The sequence below is a fragment of the Aulonocara sp. 'chitande type north' Nkhata Bay genome, linkage group LG23, assembly GCF_057382095.1.
Source record: "Aulonocara sp. 'chitande type north' Nkhata Bay isolate Kocher_YH1m ecotype deep benthic linkage group LG23, A_spYH_male_GT1.1, whole genome shotgun sequence".
Lineage (NCBI taxonomy): Eukaryota > Metazoa > Chordata > Actinopteri > Cichliformes > Cichlidae > Aulonocara > Aulonocara sp. 'chitande type north' Nkhata Bay.
In genome coordinates this window covers 46,286,835-46,303,433 of record NC_141365.1, presented here as the reverse complement: position 1 = coordinate 46,303,433, position 16,599 = coordinate 46,286,835, and the positions used below count along the sequence as shown (strand labels likewise).

General features: G+C 43.1%; 2 protein-coding genes across 2 annotated transcripts in view; both read right to left on the bottom strand.

Moving 5' to 3' along the window:
* The window catches only part of LOC147302785 (uncharacterized), a 431,420-nt gene that overhangs the window by 93,917 nt on the left and 320,904 nt on the right, over positions 1-16,599 (bottom strand). The window lies entirely within an intron of this gene.
* Positions 10,730-12,903, bottom strand: LOC147302800 (protein NLRC3-like). Its single transcript, XM_086282122.1, has 3 exons — positions 12,787-12,903; positions 12,651-12,726; positions 10,730-12,522 (listed from the first exon to the last, which is right to left on the bottom strand). The coding sequence occupies exons 1-3, from the start codon at positions 12,901-12,903 to the stop codon at positions 10,730-10,732; spliced, it is 1,986 nt and encodes a 661-aa protein (XP_086138248.1).

Sequence of the window (16,599 nt, the reverse complement as noted above, 5' to 3'; positions counted from 1 at the left end):
GTGTGAAAGAAATGGACATATTTGAAGTCCAACACCTTTTTCCAGTCACATTATTAAAGCAGACAAACTACAAGCTCATTTTCATTCCAACAAGTCATCTTCTGACCTGGACTAACAACACTGGTCTCTATGTGCAGCTGGCTGTGAGACCAGTGCTCAGGGAGCGTCTACAAAGTGCAACACTGAAAGAACATCACACACTCATTTGCTTCCAGCACTTTCACACAAACATCTACTGTCATTATTGTCACCAAACTCTGTGGATCCTTTATTGCAAATTCAAATGGGATCAAATGGTCAGACAAAAGAGGGTTATGAGGAAATATGATGAAATGTTGTGTATTAGCAGCAAGTTATTGAATCTTTTTCCTCAGAAACCAAACAAAATGATTGACAAACATGTTTTTACAAACTCAGTGTTGGACTTGGATCAGCAGGATAAGCTGATGTTTAAAGGCATTTGAGTCTCGCTGTATGAGAGTCCAGTTCTTACTCAATATTTATGGATGATGTTCTTTCAGTGTTGCACTTTGTAGATGCTCCCTGAGCCTCACAGCCAGCTGCACATGGACCAGCTGACATTACCCAGCATTAGAGGCGGCTGTAAAAAATTCATGTTCCCATTTAAATGGTTTTAATTTGAATAAAACGATGTTGATTCATTCAATCCTGAATCGATGTTTAATATAAATGTATTTTGCCAGAATCTCAGGTTAAAGCTCACAAACTATTTCAACAAGCAGCAAACAGCTAAAACAGTAAATGAGAGCAGCTAAACACACAAAGATGGAAACACAGAGCGTGGATCGTTCACTCGACGGCACGTACACGGACACGCCGTCGGGGCTGAAAGTGGACAGCTCACAGATCCTGAAGCTGCAGGTTTCATCTGTCTCCAACCAAAACTGAGTGAAGCAGCAGCAAAAGAAGATCCAAACTCTGCTTCACGTTTGATCAATATGCTCATGAATTCTCTCTGACTTTGGCTGTTCCTGCCTGCACAGCTCTCTCTCTCTCAGTGTACTCCAAGAACAGCTTCAAACATCTGTTTCTGCATCATTCACTGTTTATTAGCCACCAGTCTGCTGTTGTGTTCAGTGCTGTCGGCCTCTGACAGTAAAGCCTCATTTCTGCTGTTCCATGGAAACTTTTTAAAATGATGACAGATTACAAACTCTCAGCTGTGTCTGTAATCAAACCTCTGTAACTTTGCTTCACTTCAGCAGCATCAGCTCATGTTCACATGTTGCTTCATGGTTTGCTTCAGTTTTTGATCGACTGCAGAATATTTTGAAGGTTATCTGCTATAAAAAGCCAGAAGAGGAAAATCTGCTTCATGTGTTTCTGTTTGATCCTCAGTGACTTTGACACAAAGGCCTCTGCTGTGATGATCACACCTCTGATCAAGTCTCACAGTGTCACAACTGATAAATGATCAGAGTTAGAATATTTCTGACTGTCTGCTGTGTGCCGTGACCTTTGACCTGCTAAAGACAGTCAGCTGTGGATTATTCATTGTTGTGTCTGATACTTAGAACTGTGAGGAAGAAGCTACACAGTTAATCAGGGTCCCCTCTCTCTGAATCAGGAAAGGTGGGCAGGCCGCGTGTGGGCCGCGGGCCATACGTTGAGTATCACTGTTTGAAATGTGAACATTGTTCTGCTGCAGTCAATGGACTAAACCAGAGAAGAAGAAAACAGACTTTACCATGAAGATCCTCAGTGTGGATCAGTATAATATCAGCCTGATGTCTGCAGTTTAGTGTCAGCACAACTTTCACATCATATTCATCTCAGCACAACTAAAACATGCTGACTGACCTCAGAGTTTCAAATCGACATCGTGGATTCTCCAGGAAACCACACAGATGCTTCACTCCTGGATCCTGCAGCTTGTTGTAGGTTCCACTCAGGTCCACCTCTGTGGGATACGAGGGGTTGGACTTCAGCGCTGCTGCCAGATAATCAAGGCCAATATCTGACAAACCACAGACACTGTATAAAGAATGAAAGATGTAAGTTTATTAGACAAAGTGCTTGAAATCATTCAGTGTTTCATCATCTGTTCAGAGCTGAAGAAGGTTCAGAATGTAGAAGTTTAGAAAATGGAAACTCCAAACAGCTGAAGCCAACAGGAAGCAGCTTCAAACAAACACAACAAGAGAAAAAACTCTGAATGTTTCACATTAAAGTCGTACATGTCTCATAAAAACAGGACAAAGACTTGAAAAAGTCGTGTTTTTCCTTCCAGGAACCACATGGCTTCACTTTTAAAGGTGAAGTGTGAAAGAAATGGACATATTTGAAGTCCAACACCTTTTTCCAGTCACATTATTAAAGCAGACAAACTACAAGCTCATTTTCATTCCAACAAGTCATCTTCTGACCTGGACTAACAACACTGGTCTCTATGTGCAGCTGGCTGTGAGACCAGTGCTCAGGGAGCGTCTACAAAGTGCAACACTGAAAGAACATCACACACTCATTTGCTTCCAGCACTTTCACACAAACATCTACTGTCATTATTCATGTTCCTGCTCCTGCCGTCCCATTTCACAAGCCTTGCACTTCCGGCCTTTGCGGTCTTTGAGTACGCGGCCCTTGAGGACCGTTAAGGCTTCAGACCCTGAATTGTGATACAGCCAGTGAGTACTTTCATAGGCTGCATCCTCCTGAGGACCCGGCCTTCACGGTCTATGTGGGCCGGGTCCTCCGAAGGTCGGGTAGGCCGGAAGTGCGAGGCTGTAATATCAGACGGTCTAGCCTTCTGATTAGCATCACCGCTGTCTCGGTGGAGTTTAATAACCTCGGCCGTCTGCTCCTTGCTATCTAAAATATAACAGGACACTGGTGGATGACGTCAGTGCGCACACACAGTGTTTACACACATCTTCAACCTTTCCCTCTCTCTGTCTGTAGTCCCAGCCTTCTTCAAAATGGCCACCATCGTCTCTGTACCCAAATCCTCCACCATCTCATCATTGAACTTCTGGCGACCTGTAGCCCTGACCCCCATTGTGAGCAAATGCTTCGAGAAGCTGGTCAGGGACTTCATCTGCTCTGCACTACCCGACTCACTGGACCCTCTACAATTTGCATACCGCCACAAGAGGTCCACTGATGATGCCATAGCCCTGACACTACACACTGCCCTGTCACACCTGGAGAAGAGAGACACGTATGTGAGAATGCTGTTTGTAGATTACAGCTCAGTATTCAATACCATCGTTCCCTCAAAGCTGGACAGGAAACTGCAGGATCTAGGACTGAGCAGCTCCCTCTGCAGCTGGATTCTTAACTTCCTGTCTGACAGATGCCAAGTGGTCAGACTGGGCAGCATCAACTCATCCCCCCTCACACTGAACACTGGTGCTCCACAGGGGTGTGTACTGAGCCCTGTCCTGTACTCACAGGAGAGGGCGGAGTACAGTTTGCGGACGACACTACAGTGGTGGGTCTTACCACCAAAGGTGATGAGACGGCTTACAGGGAGGAGGTCAGCGCCCTGACCCACCGGTGTCAAGACAACCATCTCACCCTCAACGTCGCAAAGACAAAGGAGTTGATAGTGGACTTCCGGAGGTGCAGAGAAGTACACACCCCATCACCATCAATGGTGCTGCTGTGGAGAGTGAGCAGCTTCCGGTTCCTTGGTGTACATCTGGCTGACGATCTTACGTGATCAGTACTAGGGCTGCACGATTTTGCATAAAATGAGAATCACGATTTTTTTGCTTAGAATTGAGATCACGATTCTCTCACGATTTTCTTTTCCAGTATAAATATTTATTGCACTTATTAACTGCACATCAACTTCGTAACAGTTGAGACTGAACATAAAAACAATAAATAAACATAAAAACAAGAAATGTCTCACGTTTTGTTGTTGCCGCAAAATGTTGTACTGCTTGAAATTCCGTCTCCACCGTTGCTCCACACTGCGTGTATAGAGCAGGTAGTGCAACAATAGAAAAATAGTTGCGGGACGGCACTGTGTAGCGTTTGTCTAGGGTGTTGATCATTTTCCTAAATCCCTCGTTTTGCACAGTGTTGATGGGAGCCATATCTTTGGTCAGGTGATAAGTGATAGCCTCCCTAATTTCTTTGTGCCTGCGGGAGTTCGACGTGTATAGGGAAGTGCTGTATAAGGTTCCCGTTATTGATGTTTGGGTTGTTGACCGGGACGGATTTTCTCCTGTTACTTTCGTCATCCCTGACGTGCTCTCCGTGGTTTTTTCCCTGCTAATTTTCGCAGCCAGCTTCTGTACCACGTGGTATAAGGCTCCGCCCTTGTCATTTGTTGAGCAGTAAGAGTGAGCGCTTGTTTTCATGCAGATTACGTCCCGGATCTAAATGCGGTACAATCGTCGTCGTCTTTTCTCTCTCTCTTTTTTTTTAAATCGTTGTAATTTGGAAATGAGATCGCACATAAGTATGAATTGAGATCGCCATTTTCTAACGATTAATCATGCAGCCCTAGTCAGGACACATAAACAAAACAGTGAAGAAGGCGCAGCAGCGCCTCTTCTTTGTCAGGAGACTGAAAAGATTCGGCATGAGCCCCCGCATCCTCAGGACCTTCTATCACTGTGCCATTGAGAGCATCCTCACTGGATGCATCACCACCTGGTACGGCAACAGCACCGCTTACAACCGCAAAGCTCTCCAGCGAGTAGTGCGGTGTTCTGAACGGATAATTGGAGGTGAGCTTCCCTCCCTCCAAGACATCTACAGGAAGCGCTGCCTGAGGAAAGCGGGGAGGACCATTAAGGACTCCAGTCCCCCCAGCCATCAACTGTTCAGACTACTTCCATCAGGAAGGAGGTTCTGCAGCATCCGGTCCCCAACCAGCAGACTGAGAGAGCTTTTTCCACCAGGCCATCAGACTGCTGGACACTTCATAGACACCTCAGCTTCACTACTGGAACTTCAACATTATGCACTCCACACTGTATATAAATGCCACTTGTTTTGCACATGTCCAACTACCAACCTCTGTATATTTTATTGTTTACTCTATTTAATTTCCATATAACTCTCAGATTTAGCCATTCTTCTATTTTGCTTGTTCTTATGTTATTGTATTTTTGCACACCTCTGTTGCTTGTGAAGCTCGCATGTACTGTACCAGTGTACCTGCACATGTGATGTGACAGTCAAAGTGATTTGATTTCAGCCGCCATAACCCCCGCAGTACACTGACTTCATTTACTGAGGTTATATTCATCAGGTTTTTATTTCCTGATGTTCGTATGTGTCCTGCGTGTTTCAGTCGCCAATTCTGAATTATAACTAACATAAAAACATGTTTAAGGAGGAGAGAAAGCAAATAAATCCGATTAACATCTGATCTTTGGGTTTTTGTTCAGTAATCAGCGTGACCTGCGTATAAACGCATAAAAGAGATAACGTTGGTGTTTCATGTAGTAACTGCTGGCTTTAACTGTACAAAGGTTGTTCGACACTATGACACACATACAGACTTCATGATGTTCGGCTAATATTTTAATTGTGAATATTAATCATGAGGGTAAACGGCCCTGTACACCACGGAGCGAGGTCAGCATGTCCACGATATCTTCAGCTCTCTGAGTTAACCCAGAGTTTCCCAGCTGACTAATCTAACTGTCATCTACGAATATGTCACGGCTCATATCAATATGATTTTACAGAAAATCATCCTTTTTACTGCCAACTATTCCAGAGACGTGAAAATCTACAGCATAAAGAACAAAAAATATAGCAGTCTAACGCAACACTGTAACAGAGATGAACCGTCTGTTTGTCGCAGATCAAAGTGGAATGAATGTGATTGGTTGAACAGGTGTCCGTGATCTGTGTTTTCTGCATTTTCATCAGCGTAAGAGACTCAGCAGCAGATTAGAATAACATTTATACGTTTAATAAATCATAAATCATACACAAAACGATCAAACCTGTTCCGACAGTTTGAGTTTGTGTTCCCTCAGCTGCAGACTCGCTGCTGTTTAAATGTTTGAGAGGAAGATTAGATATAAACAAACGTCAAACATAGACTCAGTCTGCGTTCACATTTGATATGAGGCCAGCACGTACAGTGGCTGTGTCCTGTTTTAAGATCGTATATGTAAAATTGTTGTCTGACCTGGAGTCCGTGGTTACCATGGTTACTGCATAAGCAGCTGTAATGTAAACAGCTGGCACAGCGGAAACCTACCGGCGACATGAGGTTTGTCATTGCAAAAGAACTGTCTGAATGGTTAACTGACGTTAACTTGGATAAATTATAGTTAAGCAGTCTCACAGATAACACCCACGGAGCTGTGTGACTGTTCACCACTACACTGAAATCAGCAGGCTATTACTGAAATACACGTGCTATCCGGTTGTTCAGTGATGACGCGACGAATCCTACTTCCGGGTCTAAAGTAGTCTGCGTTTAATATGGCTTTTGTGTTGTTAACATGTTTAATGTTATGTATTTTCTTCTATTTGATCTCAAAAAGCTCCTAAAACAGTCAGCGACCACTGTTGACCTCCCTCGGCTTTTATTACCGCTAATCATTTATTTAAGCTCAGTTTTTAAAACCTTACGATGTAACTACAGCCCAGCCCATGCAGCAGTATATGAATGACTAACCTCGTATTGTGGATGGATTATCTCAGTTGTTCTCCTGGCTGAAGTTTGGTCCTTTTACAGCATCCTGCCATGCGATTACATTTGTTCCTGACCACCGAGAACACTCACATTAACTTTTATCGAGTGGAAAAAAAGTTAGCTTGTTTATATTATGCTAACATAGCTGTGTCGCTAGCGGTCACGTAGCACATCATTATATACCAGCTAGCCCAACTTCAGTAACCCTACAAACGTCACTGCTGTTTAGTTTTCTGTCTTCATTTATGTTGGAAGTGATAGCAGAGCTGTACGTTTTCATTTGTTTCCAAAACCCCGCAGTCAGGACATGCTATATTGTATTTAGATAGAAGCTAGCGAGCTAACTCCCTGCTAACTTCTAACTCCGTTAATTGTCATAAATTCCGTTTTCATGGATGCCTGGATGTTAAACTCAATTGTTACACCTGGTAGAGCAGAACGCTGATCATTTTATTAAAGATGAAAGACTTTAGACAGTTTTTCAACTCTCAGTAATGCCATAGTGATCGTTTGATATATGGACCTGCAGCGGAGTTTAGACCCAGACACGGCTAGTGACGTCAGACTGAACAACCGGATATCATAAACTATGATATAAATAGGGAGGTCCTATTAACATGTTTAGTTTTACAGGACACCTTCCTGCCTTTAGTCTCATTCATGAGCAGTATTAGTTTTCTTCTAACATCCAGAAGTCTGCATGATGTGTTTCATAGTTTCTAACAAGCCTTTGACAGGTAAACATAACATGACCGAAACACACACAAACAAACAAAAACAATCACACAAATTATATGTTAACCTCGTTTATTTTTAGTTAAGTAAACTCTAAAAATTCTAACAGATCGCTGGTGCTTAGAATACAGTTGAATAACTATTAAAAACCAGATGATGTAATATTTCTGCCCAGGTTGCAGTCTGAACACGCTGTTGCAAGCTCTGCTCCTCTCAGTGGAAATACGCCGTCTCTTTCCTCTTTGTATAAAAACATTTTAAAAGTCAGTTTAATCTCAAAATTCACTGTTAAATCCAAAACACACCAGATAAAGAAAAGCGAATGGTTCAGTCTAACACAGTGAACCATTAAACTTCAGTAAAACTATGAAGTTATGACGTCTTGATGCATTCTCAATCATCCAGGGAAGTAAGTGAAAAGGGAAAGACCATCTCTGAATCGAGGAGGAGCCTAAGGGTACATCTGTCACCATCTTACATGCTGTGATTGCAGCCATTCCCCAACTCTCTGTGAATGGGACTCATGGACATTGATCAGTGGTTGTTGATCAATGGCTGTGACAGTTTGCATAATTCTGATTAATGAACTGACCTCCCAGCCCATTGTTCCTTCAGTGGGCTGGTTTCAGTCATTATGCAAATGTACTGTTTATAAGATTGAAACCTGCAGTCAGCTGAGACTGAAGAAGTCACCTGGATGATGACGAAACAAAACGCTACGTCCAGATGAACAGAATCAACTTTTGGAGACATGCAGTTTAACCTCAGCCAAACCGATTTGCTCAGTTGTAAATAAAACAGCGAAGTAAACGTGACCCGACAGACAGAACCTGAGTGAATTAAGTCCAGCGTTTAACCACTGAGAGCTAAAACTCAGCTGAGGTTTCAAAGCTGTGTGATTGGACATCAGCTGCTGATGAAGTTGGTTCGCCTATAAAGTGCTCTGTAGGGAAACAAGCTTCAGCAGCTCTGCGCTCGGGGAAAAAACTATATTTACTTATCTTGTGCAGAAAAATGCGCTGACATTGCGTTATATCGAGCACCGGCTGCCCAGTTAAACTGTGACTATCACCAGGTCACGTGGGCGCGTTTCTTGAATTAGCAGCTAAACAGCTGACAGGTGAGGAGGAGGATGCATGCAGGTAAACTGAGGGCCTGTTGAGCTGATCGCTGGTGTCCTGAGAAACACGTCAGCTCGTTCTTTATGTTACAGAAGCACAGAGACACAAGGCGGAAAAAGACGGTGAAAATGAGAATCTGCAAATGCAACATGTGGAACACGGACAGTGGAATATGTAAACAAACTGGGTAACGTAACCCCCCCCAAAAAAACAGTTAAGCTGGAACACCGGGGCTGTGAGCTCGGTGCTCTCTGTCAGCTGACTGTTAGCAGAGCGAGTGAAATCTCTGAAAACATCTGAGCACTTTTGCAAACACGTTCTATGTTGACAACCTGACCAGACGTGTGAAGATTACGCTGCGACAGTCGCGGCTAAAACACTGTTAAAAGTGTAGCTGGTGACAGAAAAACAGGATATTTTATAACTTTACACCACCATTGCTGACGGTGATTTGAAATGCATTCTGGGATACCTGGCTGCCCCAAGGCCACACAAGCAATCGATTATCTAGGATCGACCTGTCTTGACTTACTTTGCACGGCAACCAATCAAATGCTAGAGAAGCTGCAGTGGCAGCGTTAACCCCGCCCACTTAGTTTGATGGGTGAGGCTGACAGATAAAATGATTTCAAGTTGAGACATGAAGGGGACAAAAGTGCCAAAATGAATTAAATAAATACATCATTAAATAATTAATTAAAACTGTCAATACTTATTTAAATGTGTTGTAAATATTTATTTAATTATTTCCAATTTTAATTAATTATTGCCACATTTAATTAATTATTTAATGGTGTATTTAATTATTTCATTATGGCAGTCCTGGCGTTCCACAGCACCGTGCCATAAGGCAAAAGTGATAACTGGCTCAGGGACCAGGTCCCCAGATCTTAATCCAATTGAGAATTTGTGGTCAATCCTCAAGAGGCGGGTGGAGGAAACAAAAACCCACTAATTCTGACAAACTCCAAGAAGTGATTATGACAGAATGGGTTGCTGTCAGTCAGGATTTGACTGAGAGCACGCCCAGTCGAATTGCAGAGGTCCTGAAAAAGAAGGGCCAACACTGCAAATACTGACTGTTTGCATAAATGTCATGTAATTGTCGATAAAAGCCTTTGAAACGTATGAAGTGCTTGTCATTATATTTCAGTACATCACAGACACAACTGAAACAAAGATCTAAAAGCAGTTTAGCAGCAAACTTTGTGAAAACTAATATTTGTGTCATTCTCAAAACTTTTTGGCCACGACTGTACTTTCTTCTCACATGTCCATCACTCCTACTCTCGCCTGGATTATTTTTTGGTCAGCAGCTCACTGCTGAGTGACATCTCAGACACTGAGATGAAGACTTTGTTAAATATTTTTAAAAAAGAGTGGACTTAGGAAATACTGAACAAAATACCCCAAAAATTTGAACACAGTAACAAATTTGGTTGATTTTTAGCTAACCAGTTAAAAATAAAGAAAGAAAAAACAACTATATGTGCTGTTAAAGATGATCTGGGAACACAATGTATGACCTGAAAGAATGAACAACATTTTTAGGGATTTCTATGAAACTTTATATTCACCACAAATAAACTAATAAAAGTAATAAAATTACTAGACAGTCAAGCAATGTCAGTGGATTCACCAGGTGACGCCGGGTGAACTCCAGGAAGCCCTGATAAGTATGCCCAATAATAAGGCTCCAGGTCCAGATGGCAGAATTCTACAAAGAATTCTGGACGATTCTGGCACCAGTTTTTTACAGAACGTTGTTGGAAATCAAAGAAAAGGACAGACTTCCATCAAATATGAATTCTGCAAACATTAGTCTCCTGCTAAAACCAGGCAAAGACCCTGTATATCCCTCAAGCTATCGTCCAATATCACTTATAAATGTAGACCTTAAAATAATCTGCAAAGCTCTCTCAAAGAGATTAGAGAAAATAACCTCCCTCTTAATTCATCCTGACCAAACTGGTTTCATAAAAGGTAGGCACTCATCAACAAATACACATAGATTACTTAGTTTCATAGACTACTCATGCAGTAAAAACATCGAAACTACAATATTTTCTTTAGATGCAGAAAAAACGTTTGACAGAGTTAACTGGAAATGTTTATTTCCAACTTTACACAAATTTGGTTTTGGAAACTCTTTCAAAAATATTACACAACAGCTTGTGTCAGAACAAATGACCAAACATCCTCCAGCTTCTGCATTTCTGAATAACAAATCTTGGACTCACCGAGCCTTTCTGCAGTTCCTCACAGCTGGAATCAGTCTCTGTCGTCCCTCCTTTGTTGTGTTGTACTTCTGCAGGTCCAACTCATCCAGAACCTCCTCTGACATCTGCAGCATGAAGGCCAGAGCTGAGCACTGGATCATAGTGAGTTTCTTCTTTGATCTGTTCTCTGACTTCAGGAACTCTTGGATCTCCTGGTGTAATGAGAGGTCGTTAATCTCCATCAGACAGTGGAAGATGTTGATGCTTCTGTCAGGAGAGATTTTAAGCTTCTTGTTATTCTTCAGGTTCTTGATGACACTCTGGATGGTTTCTGGACTGTTCTCTGTCTGACCCAGCAGACCTCCTAAGAGTCTCTGGTTGGACTCCAGACAGAGGCCATGAAGGAAGCGAACAAACAGGTCCAGACGACCATTTTTACTCCTGAAGGATTTTGTTAGTGTTTCCATCAAAAAATCATCCAGAGATGACTCTTTGTATTTTTTTCCCAGGAAGTCCTTCAGCACCTCTGACTTCCTGTTGGTGAAACAGTGGAACATGTAGACTGCAGCCAGAAACTCCTGGATGCTCAGATGAACAAAGCAGTAGACTGGTTTCTGGAAGATCACACACTCTCTTTTGAAGATCTCTGTACAAACTCCTGAGTACACCGAGGCCTCTGTCACATCCAGACCACACTGCTCCAGGTCTTCTTGGTAGAACATGATGTTTCCTTTCTCCAGATGTTCAAACGCCAGCCTCCCCAGCTTCAGAAGAACTTCCCTGTCAGCCTCCGTCAGCTCCTGTGGACTCGTCTCATGTCCCTCGTGGTACTTGTTCTTCTTCCTCTTTGTCTGAACCAGCAGGAAGTGTGAGTACATGTCAGTCAGGGTCTTGGGCAGCTCTCCTCTCTGCTCTGTAGTCAACATGTGCTCCAGAACTGTAGCAGTGATCCAGCAGAAGACTGGGATACTACACATGATGTGGAGGCTCCTGGATGTCTTCATGTGGGAGATGATTCTGCTGGACAGCTCTTCATCACTGAATCTCCTCCTGAAGTACTCCTCCTTCTGGGCGTCAGTGAAGCCTCGTACTTCTGTTAGCCTGTCAACACATGTAGGAGGGATCTGATTGGCCGCTGCAGGTCGGGAAGTTATCCAGACGAGAGCCGAGGGAAGCAGATTCCCCTGGATGAGGTTTGTCAGCAGCTGGCTGACTGATGACTTCTGTGTGACATCAGACAGCAGCTTCCTGTTGGTGAAATCCAATGAAAGTCTGCTTTCATCCAGGCCGTCAAAGATGAACAAAAGCTGAGAGACAGCCAGCTTCTCTGCTGTGACCTTCTGTAATGTTGGATGGAAAACATGGAGCAGCTCCAGAAGACTGTACTGCTCTTCTCTGATCAGGTTCAGCTCCCTGAATGAAAGCAGAACCACCACACTGACATGTTGGTTCTCCAAGCCCTCTGCCCAGTCCAGAGTGAACTTCTGCACTGAGAAGGTTTTTCCAACACCAGCCACGCCGTTGGTCAGAACCACTCTGATGGGTCTCTGTTGGTCAGGTAAGGCTTTAAAGATGTCCTGGCACCTGATTGGAGTGTCATGGAGGGCGTCCATCTTGGAAGCTGTCTCCAGCTGCCTCACCTCATGTTGGCTATGAACCTCTTCACTCTGTCCCTCTGTGATGTAGAGCTCAGTGTAGATCCTGTTGAGGAGGGTTCTACTTCCTGTTTCATCACTTCCTTCAGTCACACGTTCACATCTCCTCCTCAGACTGATCTTATGTTCATCTAAAACCTCCTGCAGACCAACATCTGCTGAAAGAAAGAAAAACAGAAAGAAAACTCTTCAATGTCTGAACAACAACAAGAAGTCCAGTTTTCAGAAATGAGTCCATCAGCAGACAGATGTTCAGTCTTACTTTGTACACAGCTGCTCTGACTGGCTGTCTGCAGTCCAGCTCTGCTTCTGGATCTTTCTCCACACTGGGGACAGGACCAGTCTCCTGATGAAGCAGACTGGTCCCAGTATGAGGAGATGCACTGTCTGCAGAACCAGTGTCCACAGCTGGTAGAGACTGGATCCTTCAGGACGTCCTGACACAAAGCACAGCAGGACAGCTGCTCCTCCTCACAGACACCACTCCTCTTCCTCTTCCTCCCTCTGTGAACACATTTCTTTATCACTAAAATCATTGACTGTCAGTGACAAACATCCAGATTTGATGACACTGTGCAGAAGCTCTGATGGTCACAGAGAAAAGTCAAAGTGGAGAAACTTGTGTTTGAGTTCAGAATCCAAGTTTCCTTTGCTGTTCCTGCCTGTCTTATTAAACACAGAGTGATCAGCCTACAAACTCCACAGTAAAAGCCTTCATCACAGAGCTGATTATGTCCTTCACTGGATGTACTGGAAGTTTGGGATCCATCACTTTCAACTGACCTTTGACCTCCTCTAAAAACTGTTGTGGAGCAGCGGTGTCACATTCAGAGCTTTCAGCTTTATTTTGAAAGAGTTCAGTCATCAGGAAGTGAACTTCTGGGTTCTGATTTCCTTTCTATTATTTTACAGAAGTGAAGAAGAAGAACTAAAAGCTTTGAAATGATCTGAGTGATATTTTTGAACATTGCCACCAAATTGAGTTCAGCCTCCAGCAGTAACTTTGTTTCATGATGCCTCCCTGATGATGTGATGTTTGATTACAAACCTGTTTATGTGTTAGACATTAATCACATGAACACAGGCAGAAAAAAGAAGCCAATGAAACAAATGACAGAAACGTGTTCATTCACTGCCATGATCCATATTTGATATGTACAGATGTTTGTAAAGAACACGTGTGCAGCGCTTTGTTCTGAGTATCTGCTGTCAGCACACAGTGCAGCAATAACTACAACCACACGTTTCTGTAGATCCTGAACATCAGCCTGGAGGAATCTGACCTCAGGTCTGCACACAGAGGAGCTTCACCTCTGGGATGATGCTGGCTTCAGCTCCTTCTACAATCAGGCAGAAGCTTCTGCACCATCAGGACACAAACAGAGAGGAGCTTCTATCCTCAGACCATCCAAGTCCTAAATCAGAACATGCTCCCCTCATAGCATCACCATCAGGGTTTAAACAGGACCTTACATCATGTTCTTGTCTCACTGTCATATTTCAGATCATACCTGATTCATTATGACGTCACACGCTGCTACACTGATCCTGCTGCTTCATTACTGCTGATATTACTCTGCTCACTCTGTTCAGTTACTCTGTTTACATCACTTTGCTCATTTGCTTTGTTCTGCTTGCACTGCTCTGTCAGTACATGCTGTGCTAATGTGGCACAAAGCACTTTAACATTACATCTGCACAATGTTTCATTATTTCATTTAATGATTGTTTATAATGTTTTGTCCAGTCACAGGAGCAGCTCAGCACATTTCACTGTGTTGTACGTGTATGACGATGCCTGTGACAAATAAACAGCCTCGGACTCTTCAATCTTCTGCATTTCTTTGGAGATCAGCTCAGTGGCCTGTTGAGACCATCTTTCTATTTCTGATGACTCAGTTCAGATTATTATCCTGATACTTTCTTTTAAAATGTGATGAAATCATTTATCTGATGTTCTGACACAAATACACCAAAACAATCCCAAACAGCACAAACCACCACGTTACACACAGTGTAATAAAAATACAGGCAACTACAAATAAAAACACTTTAAAATATAAACTAAAATTACAAAGTGGTCACAGAATTTCAAACACCCGTAAATGAGTCAGCAGCTCTCTTACATGGTCAGCTGAGCTCCATGATTGAAGAACATTGTTGCTGCAGGTTCATCACTGAAGTCTGGAGGTTTGTCTTTGGAGCAGTCACTCCTCACAGACACACAGCTGGATACTGGAGACTGTGACCTCTGACCTCTGCAAACACAAACACATCACATGAATTACTGATTAATCTCTGTTTAAAATCTTTTAAGCAGCTGCAAACACACAAACTGGATGATGTGATGGTTTCTGTCAGTAATAGTTGTCTCAGATTAGAGTACAGACGGCTGCAGAGACGTTCACAGCAACAGAGAAGAAATCATTACCTTGGATTGCATTACTACTACGATTGATACTAGCATTATCGTACCCGGACCACCATTAGGAATCATTTATGATGTCACTGGCAGAACATTTATAGAAACAACCTTTGAACTCTGAGTCAGCAGCTCTCTTACATGGTCAGCTGAGCTCCATGATTGAAGAACATTGTTGGTGCAGGTTCATGACTGAAATATGGAGGTCTGTCTTTGGACGAGTCACTCCTCACAGACACACAGCTGGATGCTGGAGACTGTGACCTCTGACCTCTGCAAACACAACCACATTGCATTCATTTCACATCAATTAGTACACCACAAAAGGCATGCAAGAAACACAGTCTGAAGGCAAACTTCTGGCTTCAATAACATTCAACAGGTCAGGTGGAAACTTTTCTCAGATTTGATTCATGTTTTTATAGAACGATCCAGCTAAAAAAAATATACCATTAGGTCAGGGGTCAGCAACCTTCAGGACCCAAAGAGCCATTTGGAGCCAGTTTCCACGCAAAAGAAAACACTGGGAGCCACAAATACTTTTTGACATCTAGAATGAAGATAACACTGTATATACTGTTTTTTACCTTTATGCTTTGTGTGAACAACTAAGGTGTGTTGCTTATGAAATCCATGAAGTGCTACAGAGAAAATTACAGGTTATTTATGTAATGAACACATTTGAACTCTTACAGAAATATAACAAAAGGAAAGACACCCAGCTGAACTAAAATGATGTAGCAAACAAAAGCTGCTGTGAGCCGCCACCCTTATATCTCCTTTGTGCTTTTGGAGCCTTGACCTGACTTTTAAAAAATAATTGGAAAAAAAGCTCTATGCTGCTGAAAGATGAAAAATAGATATTTGCAAAATTCTGCCTAAATATGTATTTTACCTGGTTAATGTGTGTGGCGGGGCGTGGTCTGCAGCGCCGCTGCAGGGGAGGCGGACGCACCTGAGCGGCACCCGCAATCACGCCTCGCCGCCTTAACGTCTGTGCTGTTGTTGGTGTGTGTCGGGCTGTGAGCAGCAAAGCTACAGCCGGCTGTGTGCGTACAGCAACCGTGTGAAAAGTGGTCAATAAAGAGAAGCTGAAAAGCGTGTTCATGCAAACATCGTCGGGTCTGCCGTGATATGTTTACAACGGGACTTCTGCTCCTGAACCTCTGCGCACAGCGTCTGCAGGTCGGGGCTGTACGAAGTCACTTTCATCTTTACAGGACTGTAAGCTGTCGTCTGTGAGGCGTGAGCGGTGTTTGTTTTTAACGTAGTTCACGGTGGAGAACAGCTGCTGACATAATGTGGATCCGAAGATCCATAATTGGCCTACCTGGGGCTGAAAGTCTCGATAAATGCACGGCGTTTCGGCGGGTACACCGGCTTCCACGAGTGTGACGCTTATTTGAACGATGAAAAAATAAAAAATATAATTTTCTTTTTATATTTCAATATCACAATAATCTTCCAATTTAGAACTACAAGTTAAAAAAGAACATAAATAAAATACACTTCAGCTAAATGCTTCTAATTTATTTTCCCAAACCACGAGGAGCCGCACTGTAAGGACTAAAGAGCCGCAGGTTGCCGACCCCTGCATTAGTGTTAGTCAATGTTGCAACTGAACTGAAAAACAAAAGATTTTGGTCAGGTCCAAAGAAACAAAGTCACTATTAATACAACACAACCCCCCCAAAAAGAGCCATGTAGACCCCGGGCTCTATGGGTCTTGTGCTCGGAGCTTGTTCCTGTGCTGCCATGATTAGTGCCTCTGTGCTGTCTTTCAGTCCAGCTTTGTTCAGCCACTGGTAGG

Excerpts from the sequence above, each read along its gene's own strand:
- LOC147302800 (XM_086282122.1), bottom strand. The coding sequence starts at position 12,903 with ATGATTTTAGTGATAAAGAAATGTGTTCACAGAGGGAGGAAGAGGAAG. Across the intron at positions 12,727-12,786 it reads AGGACGTCCTGAAGGATCCA|TCTGCTTCATCAGGAGACTG; the intron begins GTCTCTACCAGC and ends TACTGGGACCAG. Across the intron at positions 12,523-12,650 it reads AGCTGGACTGCAGACAGCCA|ATGTTGGTCTGCAGGAGGTT; the intron begins GTCAGAGCAGCT and ends TTCTTTCAGCAG.